At 37.9% G+C, this 24,942-nt stretch overlaps 1 protein-coding gene across 1 annotated transcript in view; it reads right to left on the reverse strand.

Annotated features, from left to right (window-relative positions):
* Positions 1-10,156: 10,156 nt before the first annotated feature.
* Positions 10,157-24,942, reverse strand: part of grik3 (glutamate ionotropic receptor kainate type subunit 3) — an 85,702-nt gene continuing 70,916 nt past the window's right edge. Inside the window, 7 exon segments of the mRNA XM_020590141.1 lie at positions 10,157-10,442; positions 11,108-11,231; positions 11,233-11,344; positions 11,545-11,770; positions 14,386-14,603; positions 19,220-19,338; positions 22,377-22,600. Coding sequence (XP_020445797.1) covers positions 10,248-10,442; positions 11,108-11,231; positions 11,233-11,344; positions 11,545-11,770; positions 14,386-14,603; positions 19,220-19,338; positions 22,377-22,600 — 1,218 coding nt within the window. The 3' untranslated portion in view covers positions 10,157-10,247.

The raw sequence follows: 24,942 nt of genomic DNA on the forward strand, positions 1-24,942 counted from the left end.
GAATTACTCAGTTATCCCATGTTGTTAAAAAAGGTAATACATGACTAGTCCCATTTACGCTTAGCTGCAGGTGCTGTCTTAATTTTTTTATATTTGAGACACTAGCTTGCATTAACAAAGCCTCATTGAGCAATAATGCTCTGTAATTAAAGATGACTTTCCATTTGGCCTTACTCATAAACACAGGCCTCATGGAGCCACAAAAAGAGAGCACAGTGGGGGACATAAATTGTTATTGTCAGTGACTACACATTAACATTTTTGTAGCTTTGTGTGCATATTAAAACTAGTCTAGCACAACGGAAGTCATCTGCCATAAATAATGAAATTGCAACACATGTTTTAATCATGCACTTTACGACTACAGTGTGTTGCTTTGTTTGAAACTGCATAGTTGGTGTGTGGCACAAGGTGATGTTGGGTACCTGTCTGAAACCAGGGAAGCCATGCCAAGATGTATTACACATGCCAGCTCCAAAAGACTTTGTCATTTTTGAATGGTTATGTATCAGAACATAATTTAAAATACTAATTACGAATACATTAATATCATTAAATAAATGTACAGTATTGTCACACCATTAACAGGTTTTGATTTATCTCAACAAATGGAGTAAGAATTTTAAAACAATCTAATAGAACATGTTTAACCTTTCTGTAAAATTCACATTACCTATTAGGTTTTTGCAGTTCAACCACATTATCTTAACAATACCAAGCAGCAACTTGGTCTTAAAGCGTTCACTCCACGGCCACGTATTGGGTTAAACAAAGCACCCAGCTATCACTTGCAGTGCCAAGAGTGTTGTATGCCATGTCCCTCCAACTGTCACTTCCTTGTTTATTATTAATGATCAATTTGTGATACAAAATTCTATGTGACTACTCAACATGTCGAATAGTTTTGAACAGGTGTTTTGTTTCCTTAGTGATGGTGACTTTTTCTTCAGTGTTTTCCTGGAGAGGGAGAGAGAGAAAACGAGAAGGGTGACATGGCAGTTTCGGACTCTATCTGCAGGCTACCCAGATTGTCCTTCACAGTCCATAAACTTAGCCACAGATAGGGAGACACCCTCTAGCACCTTCCCCTTGGACAGGCCGTATAATGTTGTCTTAGAAGAGAGGGGCTGTCTAAAGATTTTTCATGTTTTACTAAGGAGGCAAAGAGTTTTTGCAGAAGACACGCTTGAATTTAGTTTTTGGATTTAGCTTATCAGTTATATTAAAGCAAAATTAGCCTCACCACTTGTTTTGGTCAAGGCTAAGTCAAACCATTAATGGTAAATATTGTTGATGTTTTTCTCATAAGCACTGTTGTAAGCAGGGGGAGGCTTACGTGAAAAGAACATCGCTGCAGGTATTGGCAGCTTCCCAAGCTGAATGATGGCAATCTAGGGTTGGAGTTTGATAGATAATAGCAAATCATCTATGGGTGAACTTCAGCCAAATGGAGTCTGGTCCTGGGCCAACATCAGCCCTGTTGTAGTCTGCAGGTAACCTTTGGATAAAGCACCAACTGTAACTCATCAGATAAATTCGAGCAAAGTGTTTTAGGTAGATGTGTGGTGATGACAAAGACCTGCCTTACAAAAGAAAATCCAAACCTTACAAACCTTACAATAAATAAAAAAAAAACCTCATTGGCCATTTTATTAGATGAGCCTAAAGTAACTGTTTTGTTGTACAACCTCAAATCAGAAAAAGTTGGGATGGTATGTAAAATCAAAACTGATAATAGTGATAGTGTAAATCATCTGTGTCCTGTATTACATTGAAAACATTACAGCAGCACATTATTTGATGTGATATCTCATCAGCTTTATTTTTTGTTCAACACTCATTTCAATTCTGATGCCAGCAACACATTCCAAAAAAAAAGTTGCGACGGCTGCATTTCAGGACCAGTAATGAGGTAAAACAGTGAAATGATTTGGTTTGATTTGAACCAGGTGACATCAACAGGTGATTGCAATAATGGTTTGGTATGAAAGTGGCATCCAAGAAAGGCCGGGCCCTTTAGGAGCAAAGATGGGCCCAGGATCACCAGGTTGCCAACATTTGTTTGAGAAAATTATTGAAATGTTTAAAAACAATGTTCACAAATTGTGGTTAATTTGGTCAGTTGACAAAACCATGAGTGTCACAGGTTATCAAGCTTTTAGATTAGGATCCTGAAACCATACTGAGACAATAATTTGTTGCATCTACTCTTCAAAATACTAAATGGTTATTTTGATAGAAGGCTTTCTATTGTCATACATTCTACTACAAAGTAGCAAAACGTTGTAGAAAAAAATAGTGTGTCATAGGGGAGACTCTTCTTGTAGGCCAACCTGGAAGTTGGTATTGTGGTTGTTCCCTCAAGAAAAAGCCGATGGGCTTTTTCCACTGGCTTTTGGATTTTTATGGGAAATACGTTTTGTTACAAATCATCTTCACAAGTGAAGACAACCTTTATGATTTTTTTTTAAGCCCAAATACAGTCGCCATAGGTATAAAGCTATTAAGTTATAAACAAACTACACCATGGTCCCATGACTTCAGTGTCTCCAGCATGGCTTCCATCTTATAATTTGATTTAGCCTGATCACGGTTGTGTCAGTTACTTAGAATAGTTTGCAAGTTTAAAAATAATGAAGCTGTAAAGGCAGATTAGTGAGTAGATGCGTCTCTGGGATATTTACCATCAGCATGCTGAACACAGACAGCTTCTGTAGTCTCACTTGTTAGCAACCACCTTTTTTATGATGCATAAAAATATTAAAAATCACAAGTGGGGGATTTACTGATGTATTTTATTTCATAGAGCAAAATGTGAAACTGTACTGGTGTTGTTAACCTCAGATCTTATTTCAGGTATATAACCAAAAAGCCATTAAAAAAAAAAAAAAAACTATTCATTGCGTGGTGAGAGAAACAGAAGTACACAAATACTCAGTTTCGGGTTTTTGGACTCACTACTACAGGACTATGGCATACTAAAAAGTTAACCCAATGCCTTTACATCTAACTCGACATAGTCTATACACTATTGTCAAAACCATGCGTGTAAGTGTAAATATACATTTGACCTTTACATTACTGTACATTTAGACATTTGAGTTTCCTAGTCAAAGTAGCATTCCAGCACCATACTGTAGCTTGAACTAGTTTTTGGTTTAACCTAGTAATGTTAAAGTTCAGTGAGCTATATGTTAATGAAATGCCCTTTGCACATTACAGTTATACTCGGATATTTTGTGTGTATTTGTGATCTGTCAGCTTGAATGAGTTTTATTCTGACTCCTGTTATGAACGCGGTACTGCAGTTGGCTGCATGTGTTTTTTTGTCTGCTATTGTCTGCTATTTGTCTGCCAATTCTTGGTAAGGCCCAAGATGTTGGCACAACCATCCATTCCTATTTCAAAGTCAGTGGCATGTCATTATTGCATCACATACTATACTGTACATACTGTCCTGTCATTTAGCTTAAGCGTGTGTATGCTTTACAGTAGCTCAAGCCTCATTTATATGTGAGTCACTCTTTAGAGGAGACTGATTTATGTAAATGAAGAGGTGTACTAATAGGGTGGCTACTGAGTGCACAACAGTGTTAAACTGCAAAAGCATAGTACGATTTTGACAAACTGCTCTAAATGTTCAAGAGTGTTATTTTACATACACTGGAGAAAATTGCCTTTCATCCACTTCTGTATTTATATTAATGAAAAGCCTCTATTCCAGTTATTATCAGGGTCAAAGACGAAGAACAGAAAGATCAAGTCACTAAAGCATTTCATAGGCAATGTCTCTTTCAGGCCATTTCACCTTAAGTCAAATGGATAATGGTGGTGTGAAGATAAATCTCTGATACTGGTACTGTCAGTGATTTGTAATAAAGGACACTGGGTCTGGAATAAACACTGCCTTTCTCCCATTCCAAAATCATGCCATATGGTGTTTCCCTGTACAAACATGATACATGTAAAGCCAAGCTCATTATGGAAGGTAGAATATGCATGAGTATTCCCACTGTGGTATCACTTCATTAGAGCATTATGGTGTGCTGTAATTACAAACTCATTAATTGTTCATGATGTTTAATGTTATTGGGAATGGACAGTGCTATTGACCTTCAATTAGTCTTGCAATTTAGCTCTGGTACACTACCAAACTATGAGAGATTCACTTAAACATGTGTTACCTTGCTTAATATTAGAAAGTGTGCAGCTTGTTGCCTGCAATTGAATCTTTCTCTTGTTCCATTATTCCCTTACAAAATTTTTAATTATGCACTGATGAAAAAGTGCCAAAAATTAGTCTTGCTTTTGCTTGTTTTGTTGTTGTTTGGGTTTAAGATGAATAGTCACAGTCAACACTAGGTTCTGTGACCTTTTTCCCCTGTGACTGCTTCACAAAAAATAGCCATCTAGTGTTTCACTAAATGTTTTTAATGTGAAGCAGCAGTAAGAAATGTTGGGTTTGCAGGTAATTTAAAAAAACTCTGATACAGTGTTGGAAGAGTGACCGGTAACTACCGAGGCTTATTAAAATTAGACAATAGTGCTGAATTGCATGCAGCATTATTTCTTGTGAAGTGCTAGCATGCGAAGGCAGCATCCAGTGCAGGAATGGCAGACTCCGCCACTAGCAATTAAACTACTATATATAGGGGTAATTACACATTTTAAGTATGTAGATTATTAATCAGAGGATCAAGGGCAGTCTACGCCCCTAAAATAAACACCTTCTGGCCAACTGCGTACAAACACCTCCGCATTCCTGACCAAGCCACTTTGGTTTCTTTACAAAACCTTCCATCCCTGCCCTCAATTTTCCAGCTTCCTTCCTCTACGATCTTGTTTCTCTAGGTGAATAGCAGCACGGATTCCTCAGAAGCCTCCCCCAAACCTCTGACTACCATCATCACTACTACAGCATGTCATGTATAAGATGCATTACATCTACTCCCAGTTATCTCCCTCAACCCCTGGCCATGTCATGGGCTGAGGGAGATAACCACCACAAAGTGTGGTGCTAGCCACTGAAAAACTGAAGGCCTGCTGACCATATAGAATATCAAAAACGGTTTGATTTCATAAAAAATCTTAGGCTTGATAACTTTAACTTCACCTGTATTTTTTTTTTTTCATTTAAAGGTAATATCTATCTTTATTCCTTCATAACTTCAGAGCAGTTTTTATTCAGCCACATTCTTTACAGCTTACATATCTGGCACTTCCTGGAGGGGATTCAGTTTTCTAGGCTGATAACATTGCCTATAATAAGGTTCAGTGCACACTGGCCCTCCTATCAAGCCAGTCCTCTGGTGCAGCTACAGTAAGATGAGTCTCTCACCCAGTGGGTCCACAGAGATGGACATTGGAGTCGGGCATCCGCTCACCCCCGAATGGGTTGATGATGCACAGCCAGCGGACTTCAGCACATTGCCTGGAGTGTCGAGCAGAACATCCTACACTGACAGGCTTGTCAAGGTCATCAAAAAGAACAGTGTTCTGGACATGTACCATCAGAGTGAGAAAACTGCCATGAGCGTGCATGAGCAACAGACTCAGGCAGTTTCCATAATAGCAAAGATACTTGAGGTCAGCTTTAGGATAAACACTGCGCATGCAGCGCCTCACAGCCCTTATAATACTGTGAAATAAATGAGAATAAATTTGAGGGCATGATATTGAATCTGTAAAGATACTGCAAAATCCTAATGACATTCATTGCCTTGGCCATTCACAACATGAGGAACACTATGTAAAACCACTTTAGATAAATAGTTATGGTTCTATATAGATTGTAGCCCATTAACATTAAATCAAACATAGGCTTTCTATCATAAAAAAGAAAAATGTCCCTGTTCTTAAAAGCCACTCTAACATAATTGAGGACCAACACAAATAGCTACCTTTGAATGAAATAATTCTTTTCATTAAAATCCATTTAGTAACCGTAGTTTATTTTCAATAAGGCTAATCTCTTAAAATAGTTTATTCGTTGGCCTAGTTCCAGAGATTTTCAACATTAATGCACCAGTGGTCCAACTCAGGGTTTTCAAGCTGAACATAAAGTATACCTAATCTTTAAAAGCATTTGCCCAATAGCTCGTAGTGGTGCATCAGCCTTAAAAATTCTCCTTCATGTTGAGTCTCCCATAGATGTCATAGGGTTCTATCTAATATAGACACACTCATTGTTTGTTCTTTCTTTTACATCTATTTCATCTAATTCTGGATTTGTCTTCTACAGCCTATACCACATACCAACTATACCTATATTTCTTCTCCTCTGACTCTGTACAGCTCTCAAATCACTGTGGGTATTACCTTCACATCATTCCCTTGTTCTCTTTGGCTCTTTCCTATTCTCACGCAATCTTTGTTCATTTTGCCCTAGTTCCCCTTCACCTTTCATGTCCTTTCACATCTCTCTCTCTTCATCTGGCTGTCGTTCATTCTCCTTTAGTCTCTCTCTCTTTTACATACTCCTGATGCGCTCCTGCTGGCCCTAGTCTGCCCGAAGGGATTAATTGATAGTGAGAGATAATAAATCTTCCCATTAGGTGCATGGCCCTGCCCATTGCTCATTATGCACCCGCTGCTCCTCATGCCATGGCCTGGGGTTTCCCCTGCTTTTTTAACACAAGCGTCTGCCATCTCATCACCTGCAAGGTTAATCTCTTTCTATCACAGTTGATTGGCTATCTCACACCATTGCACATACTCTTCCATACACCATTTAAAGTCACATCTGTTTCCCCTCCCCTTCCTTTTGTACTAGTTTTGCAATGCTCTGTTATATGTGAGAGACCCGATGAGCCTCACCATGCTGCTGCTGTTGCATGCAAGGTACAACACATTGTTGTAACTTTATGGATTCCAAGAGAGGACCAGCATAAAAAGTTAGTTAACTTAAAATTGGGAAAGTTGATAGTCGATTAGTAGACGGCAAATTAATCTGCAACAATTTTCTTACATTGATTTCCAGCTTCCCAGTTATGAGGATTTGCTGCTTTTATTTGTCACACGTTAATAAACTGAATATCTTCGGTTCCAACATATTGGTCTGACAAACAGGCACTTTTCTTTTGCTGTTATTTTATAGACAGAATGACGAATGTGGTAACGAACAGAGTAATCTAATGAAATTAATTAGTTGCAGCCCAAGTCCAAATAAGGTGACACATTTTAGACACCAATCAGTGAGTAAATTAATGGGTGATAGGAATATTTTGAATTTTTTATTTAAAACTTCATATAACCCATACAGCAAACTGTACAACTAAATTATTCACAGTGTGTTAAAAATAAAATAAGTTTTTCTATAATATTTTGAATTTTCCCATGTTTTACTCTGGTGTTGGTTATTCTAATGTTCTCTTAACACATACATTTACTAGGAAAACGATCCTTTTTTCCTTTTATTATTATTATTTTTTTTACAAAACCTTACAAAAAACTATGTTCATAGAAATTCTGCATGTCCACAAAGAAAACCCTGGTTGGCACCAACATATTTACCGTATTGTTTGAGAGGTTTTCTGCCAAATGATAGAAACTGTGCAACTGAAAAAGGTATACATAAAAAGGCATACTGTCATGACAGCTGGGAAATTAAAACTCATCACACACTGCTAATGGAACACAGGTTATGTAGCTTACAATTTGCATTACTTTTCTCTCACATCATACAGTTTGTGTAAAATGACATTATTCACATTAATTTATTTAAAAAAGATGTAAGTACATTATATATTCATTAACCAAACTGACTGAATGAGCCAAATCAGAAACCCTGTTGTGATTCCAACTAATTTTGACTATGATGAAGTTTTCAATTCTTTTCACATTGTTACAAGTGAAATACAAGCAAACTTGAGTCTTTGAATCACCTGCATGAAAAGCTACAGTACACATGAAGGTAACAGTAATAGAGTATAACCATCTACTGTATCAGCTGTGGCCATTCTTTAGATCAGGTCCAAACTGGGTTTTCAGGAGAAGTAAAGGTCCAGTTAAATAAGAGAAACACTACTTAAGGGAGTGTCTCCCAAATTCTTGGGGAACCTCAACATTTCCATTTTATGTTCACCTTGTAGAAATATATTAACCATCACAAAAGAAGATATACACTTTTCCAAATGATAGCAATCCAATATATCATAATATAGTGCATTTCCATTAAATAAATAAACAAGATTTGGGGCTGTGGAACTAGGGTAAAGTGAGGAAGTATTTTAAAGTAACCCCTCTATTGAAATAAATAGCATTTATAACATTTGAATGAACAGAATTAATTTATAACAGTATAAATTTAGCAAAATACATTTTCTCAGCTGATCTTATCTACATACTCTGGAGAAGGGAATCGATAAGCATACAGTGAAGGCGTTTCTACCAAACCAATGCTAAGTTTAACAGACTGGAGTTTCCTTTTCTTTCTTTTTTCTGTTTTTGTTTTTCTTTTTTAAATATATATTTTGTTTGGTTTTTGTCTCAACATATTGGCAATGTAAACCTCATAGAGGTTTGCTGTTTGTTGAGCTCCCAGGTGACAGCAGCTCACAGACTCCTTGAATCTTCCTACAGCGTGATATTTGCTGAAGATATAGACTTACTCAATAGGCATTAAAGTCAACATGAACACACCAAATCATCATCAGTCTTCTGTCTCTTGACCACACCCTTTTGTTTCAGCATGTTCACACACTACAAATATAGACTCACTTTATCCACATCTGGGAGTAAATAAAAAATATTAAAAAAAACCTTTTCATAATGCCAATAATGCAAAACAGTCAATTACCTGCCAAGAAAGACCCTAGATCACACATGAAAAATCAAGTAATGGTTCGATAATCTGTTTGAAAATACTTTGGACATTCAGTGGTCCTGACCAGCATGTAGTTTAATAGATATGTCACAATTAAATGCACTGAAACAAGGTACTTTAGTTTTTATGCCACAGTCTCCTACCTTTTGTCTCTGTGACTTGCAGTTTTTTTTCATAAACTAAGATATAAACAGAAATACCTGATCTAATGCCTTCCCTCCCGTTCTGTACCATTGTTACCATTTAACTGATAAATGAGCCTGGACCTTTCAAATTGATTCATATAGTTGTCTAATTCAGTATTTACACAGGATCAAATCTGTGATTTAAAAAAGGCATTGGATCAGGATGTTCATCCATTAGTTTTCTTTTTCTTGTGTTTTTGGCAGCGACTGTTTTACATTACAGTGTCAGTATTTTGAGGTGACGTGGTTCGCAAAACCAGCAAACAATGCCACAACTGTGCCAAATGCCTGCATTGTTGAAAAACTGTTGAAAGATCTGATCTTTGGAAATTTAATAGACTGAAATTCAAATGTACAAAACTTTTTTGAAATAATATGTAGCCTCCTTTGGCTCAAAAAATCTAATTCCATAACACTGTGATTCAATCGTTGATGGTGATGTCTCCACATTGCAGCTTCATTTTGCATCAGTGATTAATTGCTTGTGTGTAACAATTTAGTCAATTACACCACAATTTCAGCATACTTACATTTACTACTGAACAGTTATTTATTTCTATGGGTTTCCACTATTAACATTACTGCAGATAATGAATGAATATTATTATAGCTTATCGTAGATGTCCCTTTATGTGAACCATGCTTTCAAATGATCCCCATCTCATAGTCTGCAGCTTATAACTCAGAGATAACCATTTAAGCCTAGACAACATTTGAGGTAACATTATTTTCTGCTGTCAAGGCCATTTAGGAGTCTGTATAAATCAACAGGATAAAGTTTAAAAACTTAGTAACATAATTTTCTAGCATGACAAAACTGAAAATTGCTCTTTGTCCTCTCGTACTGTATATCTGTCCATTATTGCCATTCTTATCAAGGTCTTTTCGTCTTACTTCAGTCCATATTTTCCAATAAATTTGATTTTTCACCGATTTGAGGATTCCTTGCACATTTTGGGCCTTGTGTTTTTGTGTTGCGCAGGTAAACATCAGACTTGAAGCTGATGTGGGTGTATTATTTTCCCAAAACTTTACTTCTTGTTTGGAATACAATAGTGGATGCTGTCATACCTGTGTGGCTGATGCTGCCATTTTGAGTGTCCCGTGTTTTGTTAGTGTCCCCATGTCACTGTGGTTAATGGTGTATCTGGTGATCCCCTCTATGCCATTGTCTCTAGTCTCTGGCACTGCCCCCGACACATTGCTCAGGAGGCTTTTGCCCTGGGGGGTACACACTGTCAGGGGAACACGGGAGTCATCCCAGTGCTGCAGCTCATGTTGTCCTTTCCTGGGAGTCGTCGGTCGTTGTAGGCGTGCATGTTGATCACGGCATCCGTCTTCACCACGACTGGAGGCTGAGGCTTGTGTTTCACCCGCCTCTCGCAGGTGAAGGACAGTCTGATCTCGTCCACCATGGCACTGCACAAAGACCTCTGGGCAAAACGGTAGGATGCAACATGGGGAGCGAAGAGGGGAAAGGGACGGGGGGGTAAATACCTTAGCTTTAAATTGTTCTGACAGCAGATCTTATTTGTAGTCTAAAGAGCTCAAAATGCATTTGAACATAGCATTCATGTTGTGTTAATGCTGGTTGCTGGTGTGTGTATGTGTTCATGGCTGTCAGCAATGTCAGATTGCACCAACACCACATGTACCCTGCACATATAGTAGTTACTGTATGTCAGAAAGAATGAACAAGTATGGTGTATGCATACTACTACTCACTTAGCATGTCTCAAATGATTGCTTTAAAATAATAGAAAGTCCATGCTAGTACATCTCCAATGACTAATTATGGTTCTTTATGCTCCAATTTGCAATTGTGCTTCATAAAACAAGAATATGTAGTGGTGTTTAGCCAAGCTCTCTTGGGTGATAACCAAAGGCATGCAGACCCTTTTATAAAATGTTTGGACTAAAAGATATGAATAGAGCACAGCTTTGGCTTTACAAAAGAGAGACGGTTAACTTCTCTGCTAAAAAGTAGGGTAAATTAAACTGCAGCCATAGTGGAGTGTAATTAAATTAATGTTAGATACGTAAATTTGCATTCCATCCAAATCGCAAAATTTTGCATGCGATTTACAGGGACATATACCTGCTCACGTTCTGCAGTCTTCCTCAGCTTGTAGATGAATTCAGCAATCGCCACAAAAACAGACAGCACTAGGCCAGATGCCAGCACAATGAATATACCACCCAGATTCTGGATACCCATGGGGCTCTTCACCCAAGCAGCCGCTCCCACTCCACCACTGCTCTTTCAGCATGTGGAGGCGCCCATCCTCCAAGATGCTTAGGATTGCTATGGTGATTTTGTCCCTGTACGGGGAGCCTGCAAGCAACATAAGGCCTGTTTTAGTTTGGAAAATACGCCAGCTGGATCCTGTGATAATAAGGTTCATAAACATGTTGTGGCATACTGTCTGACTGGTAGCTAAAAACATTTTGTGCTGCTTGCTGTATTGTCTAAAAAGCAATCCCTCACTCTCGTTGCCTCAAACAACGTATTCTCTGGTCATCCACAGGTCTTACCAAGGGGAGTGCCAATGCCATAGCCTTTGCTGTCGATGATCCCTCCCACCTGTGTCAGATTACAGTTCCTCCTAGTGATGTAGTCAATAGTAGTGGACTCCATAATGAGGGCATAGTCTGACTTCAGCACCCTCTGAATGCCTTCCTCAATCGACTTCACTAGCGATGTGCTTGGCTTGCTGCTCATAAAGGCCCACATCTTCTCAAATGTAGAAACCTTAGATTTCTGTAGGGGATGGAAATAGTCTGTTCAAAAGGCACATTTTTAAACAATCTCCCTTGCTGCAGGTCAGAAAAAAGTAGGCTAGTTGATAAATAGACAATACAATGCTTTTACCACTGAGAAAGGAACAAAATAACTTTCAAATGTTATAGCCCAAGGTGCTGAAACTGGAATTACTGCTAACCACAAAATCCCAAAGCCTCTGTGTAGCGCAGGTGAATGGCAGAATAACTTTACACCTACAGAGATATTTAAGAATGTCCAGATTCTTTATCTAGTGACCAAATAGATTTCCTGTATGTGACCACAGGGTTAAGGGACAGTAAAGTGAAGCTTTGTGCACATGTATTCTTGTAAGTGCTACTGAAGCAGCAATACTAAAAAGCCTTTCCATTAGTCTTGCATCAGGCTATGTGGTATTTCATGCATTTTTATGAAGTCACATTTACGCCATGCCTAATCCTAGATAATTACTGTCTAAAGACTAAAAGCCATTTCAAATTGTGAAATATGCTATTATAAGAAGCCCTCTATTATGTTCAACTCTAGTGGAAGCACTGTCCTGGCTAAAACTGAGATATGATAGTCTGAAAAGTACCAAATAGCTAGAAAACAGATGTTTCCAAGTTAGCATTTTTTGCATCTTTGTAACTCTATATTAAATCCACTTTTTTTGAGATGGAAAATTACATATGCAATCACTTTATTTCTGTGTATTAATCTTGGTCCCCTTTAGTGTTAAGTAAAAAGAACTTTTATTTTTATATCCAGGGAAAATCCAATAATCCAGTACCTTTTTATAATAATTCTACCATCTGTCTTGCTGTTTCTGCAAAACTATCATGGGAAATAGTTTTTTCCAATGCTAGAAAATTCAGTCATTAATTAATCTTGTTAAGACCACAAAGGTTTCAACTTTCAGTGTTGTAGTGGCTGGTGGCTTGTCTTAGAATATGAAAAATAATCCAGAATGTGCTTTGTTTTCTTGCAATGACTGATTAAAAATTGAATTAAAAATCTGAATGAGAGATTACAGAGTCACTGAAGCTAGTGGAACAGAGGCTAACCGGATGTGACGACATGAATTGGGCTCTCTTTACCCCAGGACACTTTGCCTCCCAAAAAATGGCTGAAACGTGTCGGGAGCATGCAGCAGCTGTGCATACTTCGTTAGTTTATGAAGGGGTCTGTTCAAGCTAAAACATGGTTTAAGTTGCTCTTTACATGTGGGAGAATTGACAAACGATAGAGAAATCCAGCACAAGTCAGTATCTTATGAAGGTTGTGGGAATAGTGACTCAAATCAGAAACTGGAACAAAAGCCTACAGGCAAAAATTTGTCACTGGTGGGTTTTGCCAAAATGTCACACATTTGATTACTGTTTTGATGTCACAGAACCACATTGGGTCATACACGACCATCTGTTATGTGGCCAACTAGTTATTTGAGTGGACTCTTCTAGACTCATTCTCAGTCGAGACCGTACATTTGAATATATTTAGAAGGAAAAGCACAGACCATTTCATATGTCACTAACAAAATTTGGACTATACCCATCTAGTTACATACATCTGTAGCGCCTTTATCGACTCCCCAGTCTCCTCAGTATTTATCATGCCTCTCTGCCTCATTGAGTCAACATCATTATGCCTTTCTGTACAAGAGGGAGCAGAGGGCACTTGAGCCTTGAAACTTGGAGGTAATTAGACACCTGTGCCTCCTATTTTTGATGTGACAGCCACAACTATGATTTAACAAAGTACACAGAATGATCCGAAATAACTTTCTTTTACACAGCTTTTGAGAAAAACTGAAGGTTGATTTCTTTTCTCTGTGTCAACAAGCTGAGTTGGATCCAGGTGCACTCTTTGTCTTTATGGAACATTTACTCTAATATTAACAGGATATAATGCAGCAATTAAATATTATAGTACTGTGATTAGCAACTACTTTTTGTTGAACAAATGCAAGGTTGTATAATTCCTAAACACCACAGTTTTTTAACATATGAGCACAAATCCTGAACCCTATTACATAATCAAAGATAGAAGCTCCAGTGCACACACCATTCAGCAGACTCAACAATGAAGCATACATTATTTATAAGCTCAACTACAAATTTTGGGGGCATAACAACTAGGGCAGACAGATGCCCTGGAAGAATCTTTTTTTTTTGTTTTTATATTGAATGTCATAAACTTCTGGACTGTTTTCAATAGAAATGTGCAGTGCTTTCATTTTCATACTGAGACAAACTGTTACATGTGTTATTCAGCACTGTAGCCGAAGCAGCAGCAGCAAAACTCAAAATAAAAAAATGTATTCAAAGTCCTTGCAGGAAAATTCCTGAAGCTTTGGAATAAAAAAATTATGGAGAAACACATCAAACAGTGTAAAGAAGTGGAGAATTTGCCTTTTTGACTTTGCTCTGGGAATTAAGATGTAACTGGGAAGAAAAAGTGTGTGTGTGTGTGTGTGTGTGTTTGTATGAGCTTAAAAATTCTTTGGCAGCAACTCATTTTAGCAATATTATGGTTGATCTGACATTTAAATATGAAACTTCTGAACAGATAAGATAGCTTGACTCGGTCATAGCCACTCAATGTGTGTACTGTACCTTGAAGAAGGACATGGTTGCCCCATCTCTGACCACACCATACTCAATCTTGGTCTGCTTGGCGATGTCATCAGCTGAGTCTACAGGCGAGTCCATTCTCTCCACAGTGAGAAAAGCTGCTAAATTAGCTGTATAGGATGAGATGATGATGAGTGTGAAGAACCACCAGATCCCACCGATGATCCTAGTCGACAGGGCTTTGGGCATTAGTTCTGAACCTGTACGTAACATAGAGGGACAGTGTATGATGCATTTAACTAGATAAAATTGTACCTGCCTACACTGGAACTGAATTAAACAAGTGCAGAGACATGATCATTTGCATTTTTGCTAATTAGTCTGCAATGTTTGTGGCAGTTGCCTTTGGTTAAGGTACCCTTGGAGAGGGAACCAAAAATTAAGCCAGTTTAGACTTTTACTGCATAGAAAGCTCCATAAGTTTGTTGTGGATGCTTATGTTGCTTAAGGAGCTAACTTAGAACAACAACAAAATGTCTTCAATTCAAAATCTGTGTATCAAAAGCCTTTGATGAGGGAATATATTAAGTGCTGCATTTATCATTATGGCTGTAACATGGAAGATGTCTTTCTTATTCAATTCAAACATTCTCTCTAAGAGCCGGATTCATACCCTTCAATTAGGCAACTGCTCAGAACTGTAATTACACTTAACAGCTTTCTGCTGCTAAACCACTGTCACCAGTTTAGATGTACAATATATAGTGAGGATTACAAGCATTTAGAATTGATCCTACTGTTACTTTTGTTCAAAATAAGCTTTGATGGCATAAAAGTTAATCTGTGAATTCAGTGTCAGAGACTGAGATCCAATATTAATGAGTAAAATCACTATATTACATTGCAGTGGCTCTAATTATTTCTAGTTCTTTTTTTGACATATCACAATTGACACAAACATAATTCACATGTTTTTCCTACCATGTTCCTATTACCTCATCCTTTTACTCATTAAGTATGCTGGATGTACACACTAATGTATTTTGCAAACAAATCACCACAACATGTATAAAAAAAAAAAAATAAAAAAAAAAACAGCACAGAAAAATCAAAATACCCAGATTGGCGTTACACTTCTGGATGAGCCTTGACTTTGAGTGGTCCTCTGCTGAGTAATACCATGTTTACAATCGCTTACTGACTGTTGTTAAAGTTACTTTATATCTCATCTCTGACAACCTTTAAAAATACCCTTGTGCTTTGTTCACTCTGTTACTTTACTGAGAAGATTTATGAGGGCAATTCTGAAGAGTAGCAAGCCCACAGGAGGGGGCAGAGCGGTCAGCTCTTTAACCTCTTCTACCAAATTTGATTGGATTTGTCCTCTGTGGTTTGACAAAGACTCTACATGGTTACAAACAAGGGAAGACAGTAGCTTCCCATAATTCACTATGACTTCAGAGAGGAAAGCTCCAGATGGATTCTCTCGTTGCGCTACAAATGAAGTGAAGCAACGGATAACTCAATTGAATTCCACACAATAAAGCGCTGTTGTCAGCAGGGAACAGTATATGTTGCTGCATCAGAGCACTAATAAATACAAAAAGCATTTCAGTCATATGTTGCCATGCAGGGAAATAAAATGGTGTCAATATGCCAAACATTTTCTTTAAGGAAGACTTGTATCTTGTAAACAAGGAAATAAAAATGTTCTTTCAGGAAAGATATTGAAACTATTTAATTAACCTAAACATCACATCTTTTTGAGTGTTACACAGCTCATTCATAAAAATACTGTAAACACCTGCCTAAGATTATACTGTACATACTATTGAAAAACAATGGTATGCAAATACTTTGTTGTGGGATTTGTCTTATCAAAATTTTATTTCAAAATTTAATTTCAAAATTTTGTGATCATGTTAAGGAATTTACATGTTGGCAAAATAAGCCTTATTATGCCATATTGTTTAAATTAAAAGTGCTTCCCAAAGCCTTTGTAGAACATGCAAGAATCAAGTTAGATAAGCAAAACACCTGAAGGAAAAAGTTACATTCTGTATTTATATTTTTCAGTGCATCTTATGTCGGTGTACTGTACTCTGTCAATTTGTACATGAAATACAAATTCAAATTTGAAAATAATCCATGCTAAACATGGTAGATGAGTGTGACCCAACCTGACCTGAGTCAGTTTGTATGCAGATGATCTTGCTTGGTAACTATAATTATAAAATTAGCATTTGTCGTAATATGGCTTAAAAGTGGTGTTACCAAGCTCATCTTGACTTATTTTAGTTGAGTTTTGAGAAAAATGGTTTTGTTAACTCCTGTTGGAGTTTCACATCCAGTTGATTTATATATCAAATGGCAAATGGACTGTATTTATATAGCCCATTTTTTCCACATTGTGTTGCACTGGCCAAAGCGCTTTACAGGAGATGATACACCATTCACCCATTCTCACACACAACATTCACACACCAATGACGACAGGCTGCCACACAACGGTGCTAGTCAAGCCACCGGGTTCAGTGTCTTGCTCAGAGACACTTGGGCATGCACTTAGGTGAAAATGTTCTTCATAGGTCCTAAATAAATCACTCTGACACTGCTACTCTCCTTTCAATAAATGCACAGCCTTTATGCATTGAATGTTGCTTTTTCAGTTGTCAGTCTAGGAAAAAATATAAGCTGATTTCTGTAAATTCAGAAGTGCATCATGCTATGATTTGCTAGGGCGTTTCTCCTCACTAGCAGTGCCTTGCCTCAACATGAGAGAGCTGGGCTTTCCCATGAAAGTGATCATTTGCACTTAGCACTCTGCCTGTGGAGTCATCACAGAAAGACTGTTACAGAGCTTACTAATTGTTAATTGCTATTAAATAATGACACTTGTGAATGGATTTCCCCCCCCTATTGCATGTAATCTCAGTAAGGGGCAAAATGACAACTCCAGTTTCTTGATCACAGACAAAATGCCACCATTGATTAGTTCTAGGTCTAAATTACCCAATACAAAATATATTTTAAGTTCAAAACCACAGATCTTGGTAATATTTTAAGTGGAAATATATTTTCTAAAATCATGGAATAATGTCATTGAGAATGAGAGGACCGAGTTTAAATCAACTCATGAATCAAGCAAATTTTTCCATAATTTTATATGGGAGAAAGCACTTTACACGGAGTAATCAGACATATGTTTGTTGTGAGCAAAAGCCTACTGAGACCCCCAGGAACACATCTGAAGTACACAAAGTGTTTGCTTTTGCACCTCCTCATATTTTGTGTTCTTTGTGTTGTCTATGACACCTCCCTCCCACAGACAAGCTGGTAAAAAAAATTTTGAGTTCTTCAAACATGTCCATTAGCATTTTAAACATGTCAAGGAAATGGCTGCCATCTCAGCTGCTGTCACTGTGTTTGGCAGACAAGCAGGGGATGTCTGTTTACATGACACAGACAAAGTATACCTCATTGCACATACTGCTGTGCAGCATGTCTTACAAGGTAGTGCACCACAAATGTGCGTTACAGAAAGCCAGTCAGTGTCCATTACAAACAGACACATTTTGTTTTAAGTATCACTGTTGAGAGATATTTTTGGCCAATTTAAAATTGTTACGCCTATATTTGTTACATGGCAGAAAACTGCAAATGAGCAGACATTTTGAAATCGTATGCTATCATAAGAACCTTATTGATATTCCAATATGAAAGCTGTTATTCAGGGACCGATGAATAAGAGCTGATTAGCAGCAGCTGCTTCAGTGAGCTACTGTAAATGTGAGGAACAGTGGAGCTCAGGTATTGACAGACAACACTGTGAGTCATGGTGAGAATTATAATGGCAAATTCTCCCCTGCTTAATAATAACGGCTACTAACTAGCTCATTTTGCTTTTATTCTGTCTCACCCCGCCCTCCCCCACTGCACGGTGGTGCTACACTTGTAGCCCCCTGCCTACACCAGCAAATTGGCAGAGCTGCTATGCAGTTTCACAAGAGTGCTGCCGAGCTTCTGTGCTTAATGAATTGCGGAATGTGTTTGCTGTCCTTACGGGCACAGATTCACTGCCGAGTCTCACTAAGCCTCCTTGATTTGTCTTGTTACAGTGAGGTTAAACATTTTATTACTTGGGTCCTTTTTTCTCCACAGTTGACTTCATTATTTTTCCTGTGCCTTCATTTGCTTACCTATCGCTTTAAGGGACACCTGGCAAGTGAACATCTATTATCTGCTGATTTTTCAGTGAAAAGTCAGAATTAAATCTGCAGTGGGAGGTTTAGCAATACGTTTGGTTCTTGTGCTGGCTGACAGAAGAAAGTGACACCTGGTGTCAAAATTACTCTTTATATCATAACAAGCTCATAGTGACATTTAATTGGTAGGTTACTTGTGTAACAATTATTAGTAAGGCCCATGGATTCTCTATAGCAGGTCACTCTCAGTGCAAGTTGTACAGCGCTGCAGACATCACACCACCCAGTTCAAGCTTGGCTGACAGCTGGCATTTGTCAGACATATACTTCAACTTACCCTTTTTGTCCCAACATTCAGAAAGCTCTTGAGCAGGGCCAGTGACTGTGTTGTGGGGAAATAAATGCAGCACTGTTTTCCATCCTTACCTGCCAAGTACCTGACACCTACTCCTCTTTTTTTATAACAGCAGGCAGGTGACAACAGCCTTCTTTTGTCATGTAAGACTGAGCTCTGCAGTTCTTCTTGTCAGGAAAATGTCTTATGAACCAGTCGCAGAATGGAAATCATGGAGCTTGTCAGTTAAAGAGGCTGAAAGTGGGAGCTAGCACAGGAAACGGGTGGTGTGATGGTTTTGTTTTTGACAGGAAAGGGGATGTGTCCACCACCCTACCTTGTTGCATTAAGGAACCAACTCCAAACCAGAAGCTGTTGAGGAGGGTGAAGTTGTTCTCCACCACATCTGACCCAGGGTTACAGGGATGGGCGTCATACCATTCATATGGGCTGAACCTAGGAACAAACAGGAAGTTAAGCATTTAATTTGTTTATTTATTTTACCAGTTACGAGAGCTGAAAAAGAATCTCTTCACAATTCTACTTGAACATTGTTCCTTCTTAAAGAAGAGTCGTACATAAATAAATGAATGAGGAACCAAAATACTGATGACTGCATTACGACAACAGCTGGACAAAGCAGTACTTGAAGCAGCATTGATTGTTTTTGGGGAGCAGTGGAACATGTTAGCCAACAATTGCCAGTTTAAACACACACGTGCACACAGCAGCAGCAGTACAGTACAGTCAATGTAACCATCCATATATTCAACTCTACTTTATATGCAGCAGTTTCACCGGTTTATTAAAAAAGTGCAAAGATATTGGCACTCTATCAAATGTTACATCAAAACATATCAGCTTGTCATTATATTTAAGCGTTACCTTTGGAAATCCCCTCAACTCTTTTGAAGCATACAGCTTTGTAGTTAAAGGTGACCAACGAGGCATAAAAATGTAGTTTTTCAGGGGGTATAAAATGCCATGTTTGGGAATGGGAGGCCTGAAGACTGCTCTTAAAGTCACACAAAACCATAAAGCATGCATCTTTCCATATCTCTGCCATTTAGTTTGACACCTGCAGAAGATGCTGCACACCCTTTATTGCCGAAGTCATTTTTTGAGGCAGTTGCTGAGATAAAACATGCTAAATGTCACTACTTTCCCTTTTAAAGCTTATTTATATAATGCTCACAATCTTTTTATTCTTGGTGTTCTACTGAATAGAACTGGATCCTTAAAATGCAGTATTTCCTTGAAATACAGCACATCTGTTACTTTGATATATTAGAAATTGCTAATGACAGCTGAAAAACCAGATAAGTAACTAAACTTGTCCACACCAGTGGGACTTGCTGTGGCGAATCCTTAAGTGCACACTCTCAGTTCTGAAGGACCATAGTGAGAATAATCTAGAAAGATTTAAATGACTAAAATTTATGTTGTGCAAGAGATGGATACACTTCAATCTAATTACATGCAGCAGAAATATTTTGTAATATGTCAGCAATCTATTTGAATCAGACAATGAAAAGGATGGGTGGTTAATCATAGAACCGTTTCATAATGGAGCCTTTCTCCAGTCATCATTCAAATATTTCTCATCTTAGTTAAGCAATTAGGCATCTGAACTGATGAACAATAATTTTTTCCCCAGAGGGTTTGTCTGTGTTGTTTCTTCTGAAATAAAACTGTCAAATATACTTACTAGTATATTAATCTCAGTGTTTCTCAACATTTCCAACCTCTGTGCACTTAAAAGCATTTACAGACATCAGCTACAGTACAGTGTGGTACAATTTAAGTTAATTCCATCAGTCTTGTTTTGTTTTACTTTAATGTTAAAGTGAAAGTTTGTGTTAATATAACAGTGAAGCAGAATGGGAAAACAGGAGAGACTTTATGCACATCTAAACTATATATGAACTAGATTTAAACATGGTACAATTTAATAAAAAGGGCAGCGTCTTTTTTATGTTGCATGTACACAGAACATGCAACAATGCTGATTCAGTCCCTGGTTCTCTACTAGTTTCTAAAATTTTGATACTGGCAAGCAGAGCCATAAAATTCTTGTGTGCTGAATAACCATATACAAAAACAACACTATTAGCTGTCTGCCAAGAGTACAGGAAATGCATAGAGGTGGTGATCTGAAACTGCTTTACATCCAGATATAATACAAAAAGCACCACATTTGTATTAACACTAATGACATTAATAACATTGCAGCTTTTCACTAGTAGGCAAAGTTGACCCAAAGACCACCACAGTCAGCTGTAAACCTGATCATAGATGGAGTGTAGAAACACAGTTGCTAAGTAGCTACTAGATATAAAAGCAATATACTGCAGTGTTTCTAATTTAAAGTATCTGAACTTGTTAAAAGGCAGCAAATTTAACCTATATTTTCCTTTCTGCTGTTAAAATTAAAAGCTGTAAAATCTTTAACAAAGGGCAGAGCTTTTCCCCCACAAGTATAGAAACATCACAATACAGTTTTATCTACAGATATTGATAAAACATAAGATACCTTGCAAGATAATTATGGTCCTGCTGAGCATTTGCCTGATACTGTTGTTAATGCCTTGACACCTCTGTTCAGCATTTAATATTATCTGTTTGTGCAGCAGTTCTCTCATTGTTCACTGCTGTCTGTAATATGCTCATGTCGTGTACTTTTAGGGATTCAGCTTTTCAGCTATCTAGGCCGGCCTCCAAAAAAAGAAAAAATTAAAGTGATGCAACAATTTAAGATGATTTTGTACTTGTGTGAAACCACTCAGAGTGCAGCTGTTTGCTCTCAAGCCCCAGAGCTACTTTTTACCGCCTGCTTTTCTAGAACTTCCTCAAGCACCACTTTGCATGAGCAGCAGCAGGAAATACTGACAATGATACTAACAGGATATTCATCATATTCATGACCCAAAAAATGTACAAGTGAGACACTTTTCAGCCAATCAAACAGATCTCCATCCATAATGATTCTGACTTGCTGCTGCCAGGAATTTCATGAGTAATATGTTAATGCTGATGATCAGCTATAACCAGACTTCTCTGATGGTATTTCACATCAGGTGTGTATAGTTTTTTATACTGCTGAATATGATAATTAGGTATGTTATTCTTTTTGCTTCAGCAAGTACTTTTTAAATGATCATTTAAAAGGTGCATCATTTAAAACTGCATCGCTTATCCCAAAGACATCACAAGGGAAACAAGAAATTGCACCCTGAATGGAATTGAGCAACTCAATTTGAGTTTAATTTAATTTTTTTATTTATTGTATTCCTCCTCTCAGTCTAGCTGTAGAGCACATGCAGACATAAATACCATGTTCACTACACAGCAGCTAGCACAATATCAGAAGTTGGCTGGTGTGCTTGAATCTCATCCTGCAGTGATAACGGAATAAATTACGGTTTACTGAAAGACTTCATGAAGAAATGTATGAAGGGCTGATAGGACACATAGCATAACATTTTTGTACTTACCTGGCAATGACAAAAAGGACACAACTAACACCCAGGTAGGCCAGGAGGATGTATACCCAGATGTCGGGAGTCATGGGATTCAGGAAGGAGAAGAAGCCGTTGGTGGTGGCATTGGGTTTGCGATAGAGAATGCTGATGCCCATGCTCATGAAAGGCTTGGAGAAGTCAATAACCTTTTCACGCATGTAGGTGATAGTGAGAGGAGCCACTGCCAAGTCCGCCCTCTGTAGTTGAAAAACAAATATAGTAAATGTATTGATGATTGAGTTAAAAAAAAAAATAAATAAATAAATAATTTTTTTTTTTTAAGCTTAGCTAGCAGCATGACTCTTTCAGTAGCAGTGTCTGTCTTTTGATCAGTCGGTCCACCACCTTGGCCTAGACTTACATGCCATTAAATTTAGTTCACACTTTCAAGGTGTCCAGAGGATGAATCCTAAAGATGTTGCTAGTATTTGCTAGATTACAGTGAAGTTTGGTATACAAATGCATGTTACCCTGAGGATGAATTGTAGTAACTTTGGTTATAAACTAGAAGATAAGCAAATATCTGCAAAATTAGCCTAATTACATTTCCATCAACCCCTGCTTGTTCTAACTGCTAACAAGGAAATGGTGCATTACCACCACCAACTGGGCTGGAGTCTGGATTGGGAAACTAATATGTAGTGTCCACTGAAGGTGTATGGTTTTGAACTGGATGTTAAAAGCACTATAAGGTGGTGGTTGGATGGGCTAAACAAACACCAGACATTAATGCAGAGAACGAGAGATTGAGTCTCATGTCGGGAATTTTGTGTGTTTTGCGTGTTTAAGTGTTTTAAATGACCACGGTGCCTTTTCCTAATCTAGTCTGTGTGCCTAAACTTAACCATGTAGCATAGTCTCTGTGCACATACCATATATACCTTCAGATTAAATTTTCAATTGAGAAAAAATGTTGGTGTGACAACTTTTGAGATGGTATTATGAGAACAGTATGTTTTGCATTGTGGACCAACCTAACTATTATACATTTTGCTGTGAGACAGGGTTGGTATACTTGCAAACAATAGCATGTTATTATTGTCATTATGAACATGTTGGCACAGTGTCATTAACATTTTGCTTAAAGCACTGCTGTGGTACCTCACACCAACCAGCTTGGCTGGAGATGAAGATATAACATGACTATGATGCTGTGAATTATGCATTAGGAGCTCCCCACAGGGCTATACAGATTTGTCTTGTACAGAAACATGGCTGTGGCATTCTCTGTAAAAATTATAATATGAATGTGAAACATGTTTCTATTTGATGCCTGTTGGAAAAAAAATAAAGACATCAGATATGCAATCTGTTATCGAATGTCACTAGAATGACACATTGTATAGTACATCACCAAATAGCACTGCAGTAGACAGCTGAGCATAACAAATAAGTTGCAGTCACCTCTTATATGTGTATGACTGCATATTCAGAAGGTTACCATATTTATTGGCAGCCCCACAACTCCCTACATCATTGCTGGACAGGAGGTTAATGAAACCAGCTGCTTGGTTCACGCTCGGATACCTCTTTCTCCAAGAAACGACACAGCTCACAAAAGGAGGCTTTCTTTACTTCATACTAAGCGGTGGGAGAGGAATACAGGCTCATGGTGCAGCATTTTCACCAAGTAAAATGAGAGCTCATGTTTGTTTTGTACCTTTATACAAATCAATGAGACCCAATCCTAAAGAAATTGAATCTGCTGATTTCAGAAACACAAAGAAACTGAACGGAATGACATGGCTAAACTGATGTAGGCCTATTCTGTGACTTCTTTGTTTTTGTTGTTATAACACCTTAAAACATCAGTTTTTAAAAAAACTGTACCTTAGACAGCTGTTCCCTCTGATCCGTGGGATAACTACTACATAACAGTAAGCAGTATAGTCAGAAAGAAAACATTTCTCCTTTATGTATGGCTGATTACATGCTCCAGCACCATGATGGCTAAATACACAGTGGTAAGATGATAAAACCAGTCTATCCTGCAGTGCATCTCCTGTCTGTAAAAATTGTACATCACATATTGCTCCTTCTGTTCTCCTCTCCCAAGTGCAGCTTTGAACCAACCTGCCACTCAGAAAGAAGATCAACCAGAATGTGCTTCCAGACAATCCCTCCTGTGGGCTTATATACATGCTGCATGTCCTTGTTCTGCTCAGGAACACAAACTGGGCACCAGCAAGATAACCTGATGGTGCCCTGCTGTGTACTACAAGACTTGGTGTTATCGGAGTTTGCAGATGGTGGTGTTCTCCTTCTGGACCTCCTCACCTGATGACAACCTGGAGGTTTAAAACTGACATCATGCAAACATTTTCAATTTATACAGTTTTCATTATTGCAGTGGGCTGCTTGTTATATGTATTATTAAAAGCAGTGTAGGATATTACTTCATTCTATCAAACTCCAAACATGCAGTACTTACATACTGCTTACCCCCAAGTCTTTTTATTCCTCTGCAAACATTTACACACTTTAGTCTATATGTATGTCAGTCACAATTCTGATATAAGAAATGTGTGGCAATTTCATG

This window comes from Monopterus albus, unplaced genomic scaffold, assembly GCF_001952655.1.
Source record: "Monopterus albus unplaced genomic scaffold, M_albus_1.0 scaffold11.1, whole genome shotgun sequence".
NCBI classification, from domain to species: Eukaryota; Metazoa; Chordata; class Actinopteri; order Synbranchiformes; family Synbranchidae; genus Monopterus; species Monopterus albus.